This window comes from Botryllus schlosseri, chromosome 14 (genome assembly GCF_051294905.1).
Source record: "Botryllus schlosseri isolate E-star chromosome 14, Bs_hap1, whole genome shotgun sequence".
NCBI lineage: Eukaryota > Metazoa > Chordata > Ascidiacea > Stolidobranchia > Styelidae > Botryllus > Botryllus schlosseri.
Window position 1 is genome coordinate 10,769,267 of NC_137249.1, and position 19,642 is coordinate 10,788,908.

A 19,642-nucleotide genomic window follows, 5' to 3' on the forward strand; every position below is an offset into this window, starting at 1 on the left:
GCTTGACTTACCCACTATACATTTCTAACAAAAGGTGGGATATTTAGTCAGAGATTTTCATGTAAAATCATTCTAGACAGCAAATGTCAAACATATTTTCGGCCATATTATGGCCACCTGATGATTTTCGTTGAAGTCAGGTCGAGCGTCTATAATGTTCAATAACCGAATGTTTCACCCTCAGATACTTCAAAGGTTCGATTTACCACTTTTTACGGCAGCCCTCTGCTGTTTCTGTGGTCAAATTGGCTATGTATTAATAAATTTATATCTCCTACAGTTTCCTCGTTTTACATATATTTTTCTTGGGGTCAGGTGGTCAGTGAACGTCGATCTACCCCCTGATACTTCAAAGGTTTAATATCAACTTTTTACGACAGTCCTCGGCTGTTTCCGTGACCAAATTTTTTTTGTGTCTCCCACATTACCGCTTTTTATATATTTTCTTTGAGGTCAGGTCGAGCGTCTATAATGGTCAGTGACCAAATGTTAAATTTTCAACTTTTTACAGCATTCCTCTACTGCTGTTTCTGAGGCCAAATTCGCCTTCGGTCCGGTTTATTCGCATTTTTTATCAGGTCAATACACCACAAAATTGCGATACAATGAAAAGATAGGAAGGTGTCGAAACGACTTCGAGTAGTCTTAGGAATCAGACACCCATCTTTGCCTAGGCAATGTAAAGAGGAGGCATGCACAGTTGCACACTGAATGAAAAGTATAAGATGATGGGTGTTCCCTGTTTACTCGTTTTAGGTATAGACACATGAGATCTATCAAGGTTAATGGCCGAATGTCCCACTTTTCCTGCACTTTGGGAAACTTGTTTTTTCCGCCTCTTCCGCCGTTTTCGCGTTTTAGGGGTCATTTTCGTTATTTTCACCGATTCCGCTTTTCCTCGTTTTAGGCTTACCCGTGTCAATCATACATAGCTTACGGCTGTCACGATTGGTGTCGCAAATTCATGATCGTCTAAAATTTGGACTCTAACTAAATCCCTCAAGATTACTGGACCACAATCTGACTTATCTAGATCGCCTACCGACACATGTAGCATTCATTTTTGTCGCCAATACCTTTTATGTTATCCTGTCTTAAATCCAGTGTGCAATGTGCAATTGTGCATGCCTCTTATTTACATGCTGTAGGCCAAGGTGTCTACTCCGAGTCGACTACTCCGAGTCGTTTTGGCATCCTCCTATCATTTCATTATATCGCAAACTTGTAGTGTATTGATTTGATACAAATTTTAATAAAACGATGATGAATGAGCACTGAGCAGTTTATAATCCGAGACCATATCGTCCCTTCTTACGAAATTAGGGTCCATGCAAGTAGCCTATGACTGAAAAGTAGGCTACTGCTCACGGCTACTCGCGGGATCACAATTCAATGTCAAAATATGCCATTTTTAACCCAATAAAATCTGAAGTTCTCCTCATAATTTCCACCACTGATATTTATCATATTCAGTTTTCCATGATATTATTCCATTTCATAATCATTTCTGATAACAGGTGAGGCTCAAATTCTTGTGTCTGTCCACTCGACAGTGAATTGAATCACATGTACCCAATTTTGCCCAGTAGATAATTATAGCTGTATATACTGTGTAGTGACTAGTGATTTGCTGCTTTCAAGAGCTGGTGTCGCGATCTTGCGATGTTTTGAAATGAAAATTTTTTGTAAACGCATGAATGACCTCAATGACGATGGCAGCAGCATGTAAGAAATATTATAGCATCTTATTCCTACATCGACTCATCTATAGCCAACCATGTTTGTGTGTTGTGGAAGTCTGCTCCAATATGAAATCCTGGGATGCCACTGGGATATTCCGGAAGAACCCAGATGTGGCCGCCAAATATAAACCCCAAAATACCCAGATCCTATAATTCACTCAAATATCTATGTGATAGCTGTATGAGGGGGAAACTGACAGACATATATGGTCATGGAAATATGTTTTAACCCTTGATATTGAAATTACCACAGTTAATACAATAAATTTTGCTCGATAAATACTGCAAATTCCCCCAAAATAAGTCGTTTTCCTCTCGACGCATTGCTATGAAACAATAGGTGCGCGCCAATACTCAAAACGATGCCATATTCCTATCTCTGAGGGTGATGTTCGATTATTTTCAATACCTGACCAAATGGAAAGTAGCTTTCGATTGATTAATCCTGGGACAGTCACTGTTATTTGGGATAGTGTGACAGGCATTTTAGTCGAAAAATATACTGAACTGAATAAATAAACTGAAATAAACTGAATGTAAACATGTTTAGATTCTATAGTGAAACGGTCTCTAAAGTCTCCTACAGTTACAATAACAGCGAAATCCATCGACAATGCATTTCACGACATTACGATATGATCATACAAATTTAATGATTAATTTCCCAGAGTAAAATTGGGTTGCCAATTTGACCTGACGAACAAGATGTTGAAAAAAAAAAAACAGAATTCTAGGACAAAAACCCAGAAACCCAGCTGATGCTCGAAAAAAACAGATCTCGATGAAAAATTCCAAAGGATTCTTTGGAAAAACCCAAAGAATTCTTTGCAAAAACCCAAGAGTGGCATGTCTGATGAAATCATGGAAGGCGAATGGACTCCATTGTAAACAATCTATGCCACCACTTGGTGGATCGTGGACTTTATAACCATCGTCAAAGGAAAAAGATAACTAGAGGTAATCGGCTGTGTGGATGAAGGTGATGTAATTTGTCTTTCTGATTGGTGGTTGGAGGTCGTAGAGTTATTGTTATTCGTTTACTTGTTGACTTCATGCTTGTCAGTAATCTACGTTGGCCCGGTTTCGCGATGTTGTTGTACTCTAAAATGAGCAACGAAGTGACGGGTGCCGTGACCTAAATTTCTAAGAGAGAGAGAGAGTTCTTTTATTCGTCAACCATGAAATATAGTAAAGGCAATGTCCACAAACATTCACGTCCAATAGTATACATTTTTTAAATTTTTTCCTCACTATAATTTGCACGGTATAGACTGGGAGACCCGATATGACCGAAGTCTTCTGGGCCGGAGTCACCCAAGCATATTGGCAGTATTAATTATAATATGGATCATCTTTGTTTGTTAGGGAACGCGCTGTAGGGAATGGTGGAGGGAATTGGCGGGGGCGGGGGTGGGGGATATCCTACGAACACACCAAACGAGGGGAGGAATTGGGTATAATATGAGAATATACGAATATTCTGTTAGTTAATTTTGTAAACTTTGAACAATTAGCAGGAATAAAAAATGGAACCTATACCGTATACCTGAATAGGGTCAAGTGTAGAATCCGGCCAGTGATCAGTGACCAGTGATATATGTTTAGTTTATAGAGGCAGTTTCGTTGAACTTGGTTAATGCCCTTATTGGAATCGCTGGCCTTTTCGCCTGATATATCAGGTGAGCAGCGATGATTTTCCAAGTTGTAGTAATTTGATAATAATTAAAAAATAGAACATTGTGTGAGCACAGGACACCGATTAATGCTTGTAAAACTCATAAACCATTTTGCCAGTACATATGCTGTGATAACAGTACTGTAGCACTGTGATTATATAACACTGCTGATGGTGAATATTGGGCACTTCTCTGACTGCCATCGAAGAAGTGCCGAATATTGTAGGGAACAGAAATTGAGGAAAATTCTCCGAAATACCACACTGTTAGCGATTTTAGAGTGTTTGGATAACCACGTTTCATAGGTAAACTAGATAGGCTATCCACGGCAGCAATTCAAGATTGCAGGCAGTGCTATATGAAGAGAATCTGTGTTCACCTTTATCAAGCAATAGCCACATAATTTGGATGGAACTGTGCTAAGCTAAAATTATGTTCTCCATGTCTATATTGACCAGGGGTCTCGCACTCAAATTTTCTAGTTTTTGATCGCCACCACATCATATACCGGTAATAAGGCCATTAAATGTCTTTTCAAGAAGGCCTTATTTGACGGGACCTTGCAGCTAATGACATTCCACACCCATCATGAAAATGTAATTTACTGTATAGCAATTCACGCCTAGCACGAAAAAAATCACAGGTTAAAATATTTGAAAAGAGTTGTTTCTGTACTTCCTCGACGCGTGCCGCACAAAATGTTCTCGTGGACCTGGACCACATGCGGCCCGCAGCCTGCGTGTTTGAGACCCCTGCTATTGACTGATGCATATTGAAAGATACATCTCTGGTATTCGGACTGTGATAACTTAGTTTTCCCTGTGTCATCTGACAATTTGGATAGCAATATTGCAGTACTCGATGCTATCAGCGCATAATCCAATTTATCCGTGAAAAATTTTGTGTTACGGTATGTGTAGTTCCTGACTTTCTAGTGCAGCAAAATAATGTATCATTGTTTACTTTAAGGCATTCCGACTGAATATAGGAATGTTGAGAAGTTGAGCTTTGTTGTAAGGGAACGTCACTACAGCTTCCTGCATGTTATTTTGAATTTGCTATAGGCTATTTATTATTTTCTGATGGTGCCTATCAACAGATCTAAGTAGCTAATTTTAGCATTACCTTGAGTGGCTTCTTGATACAATAGCTGTATCTAAAAGCATAAGAATGCAATTTCAAAAGGCCAATGCATCAAGAACTCTATAAAAGCTCTGCCAACGAAGGAAATGGTTATTGAAGACCACCTCTTCGATTATCTTCTCTTCTCCAGCATATCGCAGGATGTGTCTCTACAGGAACTACGATCACAAATACAAAACTGTGAAAAATGTTACTACAGTCCAAATCTCAATTGGAGATTCCCGGATGACAGGGCGGGGATGGCATGGGACAAAGGTGTTGAAGATAGATTGCTGGAGCTATGCCACCCAAATAAAGTACTTGTTTGCCGGAATCTGCCAAAAATGCTACCGAGCTTCCATTCCTTTGTCAGCACCAGAGACAATGGATTTCGTTTCTATGGCCATGTTTTGACATACTTTGATAAAATTGTCTGCGCTGATACTGATCAGTTGATTAATCAAGATGACAATGTCTACAAGCAAAATTGTATGTGGCTTATTAGCCGTCTACCTTATATCTATACTTCTGAAAAAGTATTGAGGACTTTACACGGTCTATTTACATCAAAAAGAGCGCCGTCCCTTCCCATTGACTCCTTCATATATAATCTTCTCTTTGAGGTAGCGATCCCGCCACCTGGGCAGAGCCTCGCCCTGAAATGGGACGATGCTGATGCCATAATTATCCAACAACCATTTACTTCTGAGCTTCCATTGCTTGATATTCATTTGTCAGCCATTTTCGAACACTTGGGTAGTCCAGAGAACGTGCTCAAACTGCTCACTAGCGCTTTTTTGGAACACCAGATATTACTTGTGTCTGAGGATTGTCATAAATTAATCCTTGTTGCCGAAGCGATTATATCTCTCATGTTCCCATTTCAATGGTCGCATGTCTACGTGCCCGTTCTTCCATTTCAAGAAGACAGTGAGTTCCTAGATGCACCTTACCCTTACATTATGGGCATACCTTTGAGGTCTTCTGATGAAAAATTGGATCGCATTGAATCGGTGTTCGACCAGTGCTTTGTTAATATCGACAATGGGACCGTACGCTGTCCCGAGGATCAACCATCATTTCCCGACCAGGAGTCGTTGCTACGTCACCTCACAAGGATTTACAAAGACTCCCAAATTAGCAGTGGTGTCAAAAAATTGGAGTCGCTCATCGAGGAAGTGGAATCGGAAGATGGTCAAGCGCAGTCTCCTACTATGCATAGGCGCTATGCAAAAAAAATTAGAAGCCATGTTAAAAGTCAGAAAGATAAAGATATTGTAGCAGAAGATCTGAGAAATCTTCATGCTGTCGTCTCTGACGCGTCCGATTTGACGTCTCTAAAATCAAGTGACAAAGATATCGCGCAAGATCTCTTCAACGTCAGAGTCCGTGAGATGCTGTTCGGATCTCTGGTGTCACTTTTTTCACAGTACGATAAGTTTGTGATACTGCCTGAAATTGCGGATATGGAGGGTCGCGAATCGCTGGTGGACAAGAAAGATTCTCAGATCTTTGACAAAGCCTCATTTTTGTCTGATCAACGAGAGGCGCATTTGATGTTTCTATCTCAATTTTTGGAGACTCAAGCGTTTGCTTCCTTGATAGATACATACCGGTACATACAATCTCATTCGGACAGAAAGGGTGCGTTTCCGGCTCTGTCTCTATTGAACAATCGCATAAAGAGCGCGAAGGAAAAGCCCAATTATGACAAGCCTACAAATCCACGCCTTAAAATTGGTAATGATCAAGGTACCGACTTGGTAAGATCAGTTTCAATCATATCTGCAGGCCGCAGCGCCAAGCAGAGCGTTGATGCTTGGATTAAGACATCTGAATCTAGCCTTAAAAAAAGGCACACTAATGTGGATGGCAGGTATCCAGTTGTAAAGTTACACTCCGACTCTGAGGCAATTTCAGAAAATTTTGATGACACAAATTCTCGCTTTCCGTACATCACGAACCCGTCGGTTTTATCAAAGAGTGTCGGCGGTCATGACCGGAGACCGGACGAACCATTGATCATCGAACACCCAAAAGTCAAGCGAATGCCGAGTGTGACTGAAGCCAATGAGGAAATAATAGCAGACAGACATTGGAAGGCACTTGGAAGACTGCTCGAAGACGTCAAGTCCAAGACGAATAGGCTGGTGGTTTGCAAGCTTGATCAAGATACTTACAAACACGGCCACGCCCATATATCCCTTCACGATCTGGAAGAAAATACCTTGATTGGGAGTTTATGCGACTTGTTGGAAAGGATATGGTGTCACGGGTTGAACTCCAACCAGAAAAAAAGCAAATCTGCTTTATGGTCTCATCTGGTACGGTATCAGGAAGATTCTATTAGGATTATGGGCACGCCGATGGCGCTGTTCGCCCCCAACGTAACCGCCGTGGATGTGTTGAAACATTCGGCGGTGAGTGCAAGCGCGTCACCTACAAATGTAGCTGGTGACGAACAAGACAGGCAAGATCGTTTCACGATTCCGCCGATTGCTTGTGATTTACTCGGTAACATCAAACGCATCCAGAATCTTAGCGAAGTGAAAACGGACATCGGCAAGTGCCGTGCTTGGATCCGGTTGGCCTTGGAGCAAAAGCAGCTGCACGCTCACTTGAAGAAGTTGTTGAGTAACCGTCCTCTATTGCAAATCATCTACAAACGCTATTCCCTTTTACGATGCAATGACGAGAGAGAACAGTTCTTGCTGCTTCTCCTTGCGTTGAACACGGTTGATTTTTGTTGTTTCTCGAACAGTTTCACCAAGACCGTCATTCCCTACCGGGTGTGGATATTCCCCAAAAAGCAGCTGAGCGGAATTTCACAAACGTCGGCGAACGTCAAAATTAGGATTTCCGGCAATTTGGCTCGCACCGACGGCATTCCCGTCCCTAAGAACTGCAACGATTTCTGGTTCATCCACCAAAACCTTGGAGTTTTGACGAGCACCCTCCTCAGTCACGATGATTCCGGACTCCTGCCGAGGTGGCACGTTGATCATGTCATTGTCAGAAATGAACTGTCTGGGCAGGCTTATTACTTTCCGTGTGGGCGATGGATTGGGCGTACTGTCGAAGATGGCAGCTCTCAAAGATTGCTAGTCGCTCAAACTGTTCCATTGGATGTAGATTTGAACGAATTTCTTCACCGTGTAAATTCCGGCCTGGTATCATCAACTCAACCTATACCCAAAAATGTGACGGTTGACGACTTGCGGGATCTTATCGGACAGTCCGTCAACGAGATCATGCAACACTTGAGCAAGAACTCGCACAGTCTTTCCTGCGCCGGCGTGCTGACGTCTTTGCTTCTGAAACCGAATGGGCTCGTTCCGCTTTTGAGCGTGTTATTTCAAAACGGATTGAAGAGTTCGGGATTTTTCCGGAAGAGATATCTGGCGTGGGACGTGATACAAGCTTCTTGCGAGATCATGGCCGGGAAGGAAAAGGTGAAAGCCGAAGACTCGTCTTACGGAAGCGCTTTGGCGAGTTTTGTGCATGACACCCCGAATTCCAGCCCGAGGAGGTCGGTAGATGCGGCACGCCCTGGTGCAATTGGGAATCGAGGCAATGCCAGGCACGAAGGTGACATTCATACAGAAAGCGAAAAGAAAGCGTCAATTCCAGAGACTTGGTCTCCGATTGAAAGCCTGGCGCGTACTTTCAGCGAAATCAATTCTAAATCTGGTCTAGGATTGGGCAAGGAAGACATGTTTCAGTTATTCGTATGCGCCGGATTGAAAAGTAAACTTATTGCGGAGTGGCTGCAACTGATCTCGGCTTCATTTCCTCGTGAATCAAGCCTCTACGAAAAGAACGCTCATCTTTTCGACACCGATGCGATTCGGAGTATTAGTGGAAGTTTACGTAGCTTAAACGATACGCCGATCAATTTCGAACAGATCTTGTGGAGAGGTTTGGATAATTTGCATTGAACTTGGTTTTATTTTTCTGTATTATTTGTGTTTCTCGATAGTGCAACCCTCGGTCATTTTATAGTAATACAGCTTTTCTTGCCCACTGTGCAGCAATGCGTATCTGATCCAAGTGGTATCGCGATGTCCGATGTTATTTCAACTTTCGCTGAATTTTCAGTGTTATTTCCAATCTAGTAAAGTACAGTCGGTTATGCCATGAATTCCCTTTCGTGTGTCACTTTGACGCAGTATCATTTTATTCAACTACGAATGAAGCATTAATAATTTGCTGTGTGTGATGTAAATATGGTTTTAACCCTTTATTACTGGACTATGTGAATGAATCGATGTACATCATTTATACCAGTGGGTCCCAAACTCCCTTCCTGGACGTTCTGACATTTTTGCGCCCTCAAAATCTTCCCTAGGAGGCGTTCTTTTCGGGAACCACTAATGTATGCCAATTTCAAAAAATATGATCGTTCACGGTTGGTGTAATGGATGTTTTAGCTTGGATTTATAGTACTTTGACTTTTGAAGACGGCCAAACTTTATGATATAGTTCTACATCAAGTATGTCGTTGTTTTCTCGCCCTGAAAGGTTTTATTATATATCGAGTTGTGCTATGTACATTTGTGATTGTTTTTGTATGAATTCGCATACCAATATATCATCTGGCAAGCCAATGGAGACGCATCATATAATTTTAATCAAGTGCCTTTATCACCTGCTATGTTCGCTTGTCATGAAGCAATGATAATTCTATACAGAATAAATCTGTGGAACGATTTTTATAGTATTTGCTGCTTTGGGATTGCATTTAAAGGAGATACTACTTGAGTAGGCCCAATTTATTCACGTTGTCTTTTGCACGTATCATTTGATTTGACAAAGCAGTTGTTAGGATTTGACAATTTATGGTTGAGGCCCAAGGTGATTATAAAGTTTGCGTAACAGTGGGATCGCAGCTATTAGTTTGACTTAATATGAGCAAGATGCCTATTGTTTAGTATACTTCGGTGTGATCGGCTGCTCTTTAATTTTCATCCGCTCGAGGCACGCAAGGCGGTGAAGGCGCGGTGCGCCGAAACGAACAACTACGGCCTCTCAATCTAAAATATAGCATCCACCTCGGCCTAGTGACTGATGTCAGGTAACAGTGTTCGATTATAGATTACTGACTAAGGTTATTAATCTATAGTTCGACCGTGGTCTTTCAGCTCTTTCATTGGATTCATTGTGTACGTCCTTCATCGAATATTTTCTTGGGACTCTTTTGACGCCGCAAAAACCAGTGACACGGGTAGAGCCTAGAATCGAACCAGGTTCAAGTCCAGATCGTCAGTTTTTTTACTCGGATTGTTCGTAAGCACTAGGATATACGTTTAGTTCAGTTCATCAAAATGTCATCGGAAGAAGTTGAAGATGCGATCAAAGCCATTGCTTTATGCCAATCCACATCGCTCTAGCCTCCGGGAGCACAGCATGATAGCGAAAATTTCTGATCAATGCTGACCAAGTGGATTTATCGAAATGGTGCTGCGAATTCTACAAAGTAACGATGCCCGAAATCAAAACATTCGTCTCCGCAACTTCGAAGATGTACTAAAGAGGTGGTCAAAGTAGTCAAGAAAGTTACTCAAGTAGAAAGCGACGCAAAAATGTACTCAAGTACGAGTAGAAGTAGTGTCATTTTAAAAACAGTCTAAAACTACTTGAAGTAGAATTGACTGACTTTAAATCTACTCAAGTAAGTAAGTAGTGAAAACGATCGTAATTCGTTCGCATATAGACCAGGGCTCTTCAACCGGGTGTATCGTACACCCTAGGATGTACCAAAATTATAAAAGGGTGTACCACTCGGATGGGGTGTATACTGGGGTGTACCAGATTCGCATTAAAATGGAACAATGACTATACGTATCACAATAAATAGGCGAGTTTATGCTTCAGAACATGATCAGGTGTGCATTGTGCAATCGTACAACGTTCATTGTTCATATCAGCTGTACGTATGCAGCCTGTAAATAGATTCGTTTAATCATGTCATAAGCAAGAGGTGGCCAACCTGCAGACGCACGCGATCACATGCAGCCGTAAAACATAAATTATCAACAGGGGTTAAACCCGCTCAGAGGCCAAACGCCGGACGCCAGACGCCGAGCGGCGGCCGAATGTCTACACGGCGTTTGGCGGCTGAACTGGTGACGCTAGATGGCGTTTGGCGTCTGTTATGGTGAGTAGGGCTGGGCACAATGATTCGAGTACTCGAATCTGAATCGAGTATTAATTTTAATGATTCGAGTCGAGTAGTAAAAGACGATTTTTTCGATTACTGAAATTTTACGCTCCTTGCCACCGAAAGTTAATTTATCAACGAGAATTATAGTTTCGATAATAATTTTCACTGTTGAGGCCTTGAAACCTTGATTGGCCGTATTGTAGCATACGAAACATGTAGTTTTGTAGTACAAAGCTACGAACGTTACAGGAAATAGCACATTTCCGAAGTGATGATCATCCCACAACATTGTCACAAAGTGCAATGAAATCGGTATGGTCGAAAAAATACCAAAGTATCTTCAATGTGATGGATAATAATATGCATTATATTCTTTATGGTCGCATCAAAAGTACGTATTTGAACTTTGACATATTACATTTTGTTATGACGTCATAATGAGTGATACTCGATTACTCGACTCGACTCGAAGCATTTCACGTGATTCAGAATCGATTCACTCAGGTACTCGATTTTGCCCAGCCCTAATGGTGAGACGCCGAGTAGCTATACGGCGTTTGGCGTCCGAAATGTGAGACGCCGTATAGCTACTTGGCGTCTGAATTTGTCTAGCGTATAGGATCTTATTTGAGGGTAGTCACGCTCACGAAGGATTGCTAAAGGGTCGAAGTTGGGAGCTTTAACGCCGACAGACAAATGATGTCTGCTATATAGAACACTATGGTAGACGTCTTTCGATGCTTATGATTATCGAGTTTCCTTGCAACAATGACAGCGATTGCTCTAGCTGAGGATTTGACACACCTCATTAGAATCATAACAGTCCAAGAACTTGATTGTGGTCTCTGCGAAATCAACACGTTCAAAACGTCAGAAAAGCTAGATGAGCATATCGAGGCGGTACGCTGGGCTCATCGTGTACCTCACGCTGTCGACAAAGAAGTTCAAGGTGTGTAAAGATCTTACCGAGTATATAGCCATGTTGCATTCCTCAGTGAAGAATCTCTACTCGATTGTGATTTATGGGTAATTGACTGAGTGTTAAAAAGCTTGATATTATAATGGCTTGCGATTGAAACTGGAATTCATGTTTTGAGGTAATTTTCAGCAAAATCTGAGACTTGAGAGTGAACCAATCTCTGCTTTGGTTAATCTCAAATTGAATTGTAACCGGTAGGCCTACCCAATGGATTCAGAAGTATTTGTGTAAAGTTAATTAATTTAGAGGTAGGCTACTTATACCCATCAAATATTAGTTAGAAAGACATGTCAGCGGAGTCAGCCATGTTTCTCTCTGAACCAGCTTTCATATGACATGTTACTTCCCAATTTTCGTGTAGACATAATTGCGCTAGTTCATGTTATGCATGATCGATTTGATTGGGGGAAATTTTTCCTTCAATATATTCTATCATTTTACACTATAATCACTGCTGTCATCTGGGCCGAATACTTGTATGAAATTTACAAAGCGGTAAAAAGATATGACCTACCATTACCATTTTTAACGAACTACCTCCGGGAGGATGAGTTAATACCTTTTCTGGATTCAATAGTGGTATAAATTACATACCAATATGAGATAGCTTATTTCCAGATGCATAAGTACCAGTAAATGTCCACCAAAATTTCTGTGATGTGATCGCATTCGCAACAATACACCATTGCTTCGATCAATTTGACCCCGTCAATATATCTTATCGGTAGGGTAACTTATACTTTGTTCCGGAAGATAAGTTATACCTTTTCTGAATCTAATAGTCATCTATTTTACACCTACACTAGAGACAACTAATTTCAAGGTACACAAGTTACTCTAAAATCCACCTAAATATGTCGTATTATCGCTACAGAGGCCAATTCACATTCGTTTCACGCAATTTATCCATGCCAATATATGTTATCGGTAGGGTAACTTAAACTTTGTTCCGGGAGATGAATTATACTTTTTCTGAATCTAATAGTCATCTATTTTACACCCAGACTATAGACGACCCATTTGGAGGTACACAAGTTACTCTAAAATCCACCTAAATATGTCGAATTATCGCTACAGAGGCTAATTCACATTCGTTTCACGCAACTCGACCATGCCAAATTATAGGTAGGGTAACTTATACTTTGTTCCGGAAGATAAGTTATACCTTTTCTGAATCTAATAGTCATCTATTTTACACCCAGACTATAGACAACTCATTTGGAGGTACACAGGTTACTCTAAAATCCACATGAATATGTCGTGTTATCGCTACAAAGGCCAATTAGCATTCGTTTCACGCAACTCGACCATGCCAATATATGTTATCGGTAGGGTAACTAAAACTTTGTTCCGGGAGATGATTTACACCTTTTCTGAATCTAATAGTCATCTATTTTACACCCAGACTAGAGACAACTCATTTTGAGGTACACAAGTTACTCTAAAACCCACCTAAATATGTCGTATTATCGCTACAGAGGCTAATTCACATTCGTTTCACGCAACTCGACCATGCCAATATATGTTATCGGTAGGGTAACTTAAACTTTGTTCCGGGAGATGACTTATACCTTTTCTGAATCTAATAGTCATCTATTTTACACCCAGACTAGAGACAACTCATTTCGAGGTACACAAGTTACTCTAAAACCCACCTAAATATGTCGTATTATCGCTACGAAGGCCAATTAACATTCGTTTCACGCAACTCGACCATGCCAATATATGTTATCGGTAGGGTAACTTAAACTTTGTTCCGGGAGATGACTTATACCTTTTCTGAATCTAATAGTCATCTATTTTACACCCAGACTAGAGACAACTCATTTCGAGGTACACAAGTTACTCTAAAATCCACCTAAATATGTCGTATTATCGCTACAGAGGCCAATTCACATTCGTTTCACGCAATTTGTCCATGCCAATATATATTATCGGTCGGGTAACTTAAACTTTGTTCCGGGATATGACTTATACCTTTTCTGAATCTAATAGTCATCTATTTTACACCCAGACTAGAGACAACTCATTTCGAGGTACACAAGTTACTCTAAAATCCACCGAAATATGTCGTATTGTCGCTACAGAGGCCAATTCACATTCGTTTCACGCAATTTGTCCATGCCAATATATGTTATCGGTAGGGTAACTTAAACTTTGTTCCGGGAGTTGACTTATACCTTTTCTGAATCTGATAGTCATTTATTTTACACCCAAACTAGATCGAACTTATTTCAAGGTACACAGGTAACCATAAAATCCAACTGAATACGTCGGATCTGATCGCTACAAAGGGCAATTCACAATCGCTTTACGCAATTTGACCATGCGAATATATCCTATCGGTAGGGTGACTTATACTTTGTTCCGGAAGATGAGTCATTCCTTTTCTGAATCTCATAGTCGTCTACTTTACACCCAAACTGGAGAGAACTTATTTTCAGGTACACAAGTAACCCTAAAATCCAACTGAATACGTCGGATCTGATCGCTACAATGGGCATTGCACAATCGCTTCACGCAATTTGAATATGTGAATATATCCTATCGGTAGGGTGACTTATACTTTATTCCGAAAGATAAGTTATACCTATTCTGAATCTAGCACCCATATATTTTACGCCCAGACTGCGGACAAGTCATTTCAAGGTACACAACCCTTTGCAAAATTCAACTAAATAAGTGTGATATCATCGCATTTTGCGACAAACCACAATTGCTTCACACGATTTGACCATGTCAATATATCTTATCGATAGAGTAACTTATACCTTGTTCCGGAAGATAAGTTATACCTTTGCTGAATCTAATAGTCATCTATTTTACACCCAGACTAGAGACAAGTTATTTCGAGGTACACAAGTAACCCTAAAACCCTGCTAAATATGTTGGATCTGATCGCCACATAGGGCAATTCACAGCGTTTCATGCAATTTGACCATATCTACATATCTTATCGGTAGGGTAAGTTTAACTTTGTTCCAGAATATGATTTATAGCTTTTCTGGATCTAATAGTCATCTATGTTACAACCAGACTGGAGATAACTTATATCGAGGTACACAATTAACCCTAAAACCCACCTAAATATGTCGGATCTGATCGCCACAGAGGGCAATTCACAGTGTTTCATGCAATTTGACCATATCTACATATCTTATCGGTAGGGTAAGTTTAACTTATTCCGGAATATGATTTATAGCTTTTCTGAATCTAATAGTCATCTATGTTGTTACAACCAGACTGGAGATAACTTATATCGAGGTACACAAGTATAGAAGGTCTTGGAGATAATAGATTCATCAGATTGGTACTACGAAGGCAACATCTAATTTTATTGTAAGCATAAATCTTGTTGCGGCTGTCGAGTCAAAGGCTCAATAAAAATATACTCCGGTATCAGTAAAATCAAATGTGAGATAACAATTTCTTAGACACGAATTCACGAATTATGTGTGAAAAGCAGACCCGTCAACAAGTCCTTGCGCAAGAAGTTGGAAAACGATTTACAATTCAGCTCAGCCTATGATGTGCATCAAAGACTGCACGAAACTCTGAGCGATACTGAACGGATTTTTGGCTCCCATACTTTTGTGCCTGCGCCCGGAGTATTACGTAACCTCAAGTACAACTCAAATATATCTGACACATTTACCTCCAACTGGATGGTTAATATGGAGACTTTGAGAGTACGTTACGAATCTCGTGGAACTAATTTTATAAGATCGTGGTCTGGATATCCACCACAAGTAATAATTTGCAGCGAAAACCTGATCAAAATTAACCTAGACATTGCACCGACAGATATCCTTTATATCGACGGAAGTGGCGGAATTTTGACAATCAGCGACTGTGATGGGGGAAAGTTTCAAATATACACGCTGCTAATCAGGAATCCTTTCCCCACACGAATATCTCTACCGGTTTCTTCATTGGTAACAAGCAAACATGACACGGGGACTATGACCAGATTCTTGAATCGGTTTATTCGACTAACATGCAAGCGAACGTATCCGGTATTACCTTATTATTACTGACGGAAGCATGGTATTATGGAATGCGACCTTGTCGCAATTTTTTGCTGAGACAAGATTGCAGTACTACATTCTACAACCGATGCTTTCGCGTCGTTACGGGTGATGCTACGGCTGCGGATCTGAATAAACCCATCGTGCATAATTGTCTGAGTCCATCAATGCGAGCAGCCAAAATCATGTGTCGCAAACATTACGGGGTGAAATTGTGCTCAACAGCTATGTGCTGGATACATAGCATTTTTTCTGCAATACGTTGAAGGAGTTGGACAATATTGTACACAATATATTTGTCATACTACTGAGTCCCAAACTCGACAGCGTTATTGAGACCCATTTCAATATCCTTCATGAGCATCATCTCACAACATGCAATTGCGACAGTGCTGATATGCAGATATGTGCGATCAAGGATAGATCAGATCCAGAAGATACCTTGTTTGGTCAGGGTCTAAAGAAAGCGGATTACAAACAAGAAGAATCTTTTCCATTTCACAGGAGATACAGGGAAATGAAGGAAAGAATTGAGAACATGATCACCGTTGAAGGCAATCAAAGCGATGAAAGTAATCCATATTATTCAGAAAAATTTGCGGATAAGATGTTGAATATTGTACTGGGCCGTGTCGCAGCAACTTCAAATTTGATGCTTGGAGATTTGGGACGACATGAGCACAATAAGGCCGGCCAATCTGATATTTACAAAAGCGCCAACGATCGATATACAGAGACCTTGTGTGACGGGAAACGTACCATGTACACAGATAGCAATACACAAGAAGTGATTGAACAGCATTTTAACCCCTAAAACATGACTTTTTGAAAGGAAGGATCAATCGCCTGGACAAATTTGTGGAAATTTATAAAAAAGAAATTTGTCGATCAGAAAAGATATTCGCCGACCACGTATATCACCTTAGATATTCATCAAAGAAAGCAAAACTATGCGACAATGGCAAAGTTGATGCTAAACATGCCAAGCGCCGTCCGCAAATTTTTATCACCGGAAAATTCAAAAAGAGGTTGCAAAATAAGAAATCGATTTACGGCAGCCCCGGAATGAAGCAAAAAAATCAAATATCGCTGTGTAGCAATTACCAAGAAAGAACACAAACCCAATATTGACGAAGAACTCGATGGATTTCAAAATCTTAAATTATTTTGTGAGTCATTGTGGTATTCAATACCACACACCGTTGCATCGTTGGGAACAATTGCATTTCGCGTGGGGGACGGGCATCGAGGCAATTGGCAAGACATAAACTCAGTGTGTGCTGACCCGTTACCCAACACCCTGCAGTGTATGGAAAAACTTTCATCGAGGCGAGTCCTGAAAGGCTGGCTTTCGAAAAGTATAGTCGATTCATATTCGAATGCCATGGTCAACAGCACAAATTTGTGTGCTGGACGAAAAAAAATTGCGCAGTACCGTGTGATGTCACCAGGAGTATTATTGACGGAAGAGATTTTAAAAAATTTCATCGTCGACTCGAAAATGATGACAGCGAAGTGTGCGACCTGTTGCTGTTTCCACTGATATGGGAAGATCAGTTTATACTCATTTCATTTTCAAAGGCAAATAGCCAAATTGCGATTATAAACTCTCTGGCTGATCACAATTATCGAGTTGTTTGGTATCGAAGTTGAAAAGCAATTTCAAGGTTTTTTTTTCTCCGGAAATTCAAAATTGACGGACTCCAATTCGAAATGAAATGTTTGGTAAAGCAGACTGACATCTTTGCTAATTCAACACAGTCTCCACTCCTTTTGATGAAGGCTGATAAGCATGGAGTCCTCACTAAAGCATATCCGGCATTGAAAAACACCCGAAATACATGCTGGTTTAATGCTGTGACACAGTCACTATGTCACATTTTGAAGGAGACGAATTCGTTGATGTCGTTCAAACCAGGCAATAAATATGCCGAATTATTGAAGCTGGTAATGACAAGACAGGAGATTGCTGATGATTTTTATGACTTATCGGTTAAAGAAGCATGCGATTTCTGCGATTTCGTGTATGGCGATTAGTTGGATTCTGAAGAGTTTCTATCATCTCCTTCGTATCAACTGCCTTGGAATGTTTCAACTGCGTACCATTCGTGAGCGTCGAACGTGAATCTCAATGCTGCAGCTGTGGTAATTCAATTTATAAGCAGAATAATCGAAGAATAGATCTGATGCTCCCAGTACCCAGTTCTTGCACAAGCATGCAAACTTGCTTGGACCATTTCAAAAACGAAATCGATTTCAGACATTGCAGCGTATGCAACTCCGCCAATAACTTGGTCAGAATTTGTTTGACGTCGATCTCTAATGTTCTAATCATTTCGTTGGCAAGACAATCAACTGGCACCTCAACAGCCGCTACGCCAATTCAAATTGACGAAAATATCAAAGTATTGCTTCAAGATGGTAATACCCGTACATATACTTTGAAATCCGCAACAACTCATAAAAGTTGCAATGATGCTGGTGGTCACTGGATGTTGTACTCGTTCAATTCCCTTGGGGGGCTATATTTTTCAACGACTATCAGGTAGATTTCATGGACGTCAAAGAAGCCTTCGATTTCATCAGAGCAAATAGGCAAACATTTTTTTTATTATAAAAAAATCAAGCGCCCATTCTTTCATTTTCGTTAATAATAAAAATTATTGTTTTCACACCTGAATATCGGTCATCACTCATAACTATTGTTTTTATTGCAAGTATATGACGATTGCAATCAGAAAAGGTATAACTCATCTTCCGGAACAAAGTTAAACTTACCCTACCGATAAGATATGTTGATATGGTCAAATTGCATGAAACGCTGTGAACTGCCCTCTGTGGCGATCCGATCCGACATATTTAGGTAGATTTTAGGGTTACTTGTGTACCTCAAAATAAGTTCTCTCCCGTTTGGGTGTAAAGTAGAGGACTATGAAATTCAGAAAAGATATAACTCATTTTCTGGAACAAAGTATAAGTTACCCTACCGACAGGATATATTGACATGGTCAAATTGCGTTAAACGGTTCTGAATTGCCCTTTGTAGCGATCAGACCCGACATATTTAGGTGGATTTTAGGGTTAATTGTGTACCTCAAAATAAGTTCTCTCCAGTTTGGGTGTAAAGTAGACGAATATGAGACTCATAAAAGGTATAAATCATATTCCGGAACAAAGTTAAACTTACCCTACCGATAAGATATGTAGATATGGTCAAATTGCTTGAAACGCAGTGAATTGCCCTCTGTGGCGATCAGATCCGACATATTTAGGTGGGTTTTAGGGTTACTTGTGTACCTCGAAATAACTTGTCTCTAGTCTGGGTGTAAGATAGAGGACTATTAGATTCAGTAAAGGTATAACTTATCTTCCGGAACAAAGTATAAGTTATCCTTCTGATAGGATATATTGGCATGGTCAAATTGCGTTAAGCGATTCTGAATTGCCCTTTATAGCGATCAGATCCGACATATTTAGGTGGATTTTAGGGTTAATTGTGTACCTCAAAATAAGTTCTCTCCAGTTTGGGTGTGAAGTAGACGACTATGAGATTCAGAAAAGGTATAACTTATCTTCCGGAACAAAGTATAAGTTACCCTACCGATAATATATATTGGCATGGTCGAGTTGCGTGAAACGAATGTGAATTGACCTCTGTAGCGATAATACGACATATTTAGGTGGATTTTAGAGTAACTTGTGTACCTCGAAATGAGTTGTCCATAGTCTGGGTGTAAAATAGATGACACTTAGATTCAGAAAAGGTATAATTCATCTACCGGAACAAAGTTTAAGTTACCCTACCGATAACATATATTGGCATGGACAAATTACGTGAAACGAATGTGAATCGGCCTCTGTAGCGATAATACGACATATTCAAGTGGATTTTAGAGTAACTTGTGTACCTCGAAATGAGTTGTCCATAGTCT

At 40.4% G+C, this 19,642-nt stretch overlaps 1 protein-coding gene across 1 annotated transcript; it reads left to right on the forward strand.

Annotated features, from left to right (window-relative positions):
• Nucleotides 1–3,366: 3,366 nt before the first annotated feature.
• On the forward strand, nucleotides 3,367–9,250 carry LOC145455555 (DENN domain-containing protein 5A-like). The gene has a single exon (XM_080333539.1). It carries the CDS (start codon nucleotides 4,648–4,650, stop codon nucleotides 8,476–8,478), a length of 3,831 nt encoding a protein of 1,276 aa, XP_080189665.1. The 5' UTR covers nucleotides 3,367–4,647; the 3' UTR covers nucleotides 8,479–9,250.
• Nucleotides 9,251–19,642: the final 10,392 nt, after the last annotated feature.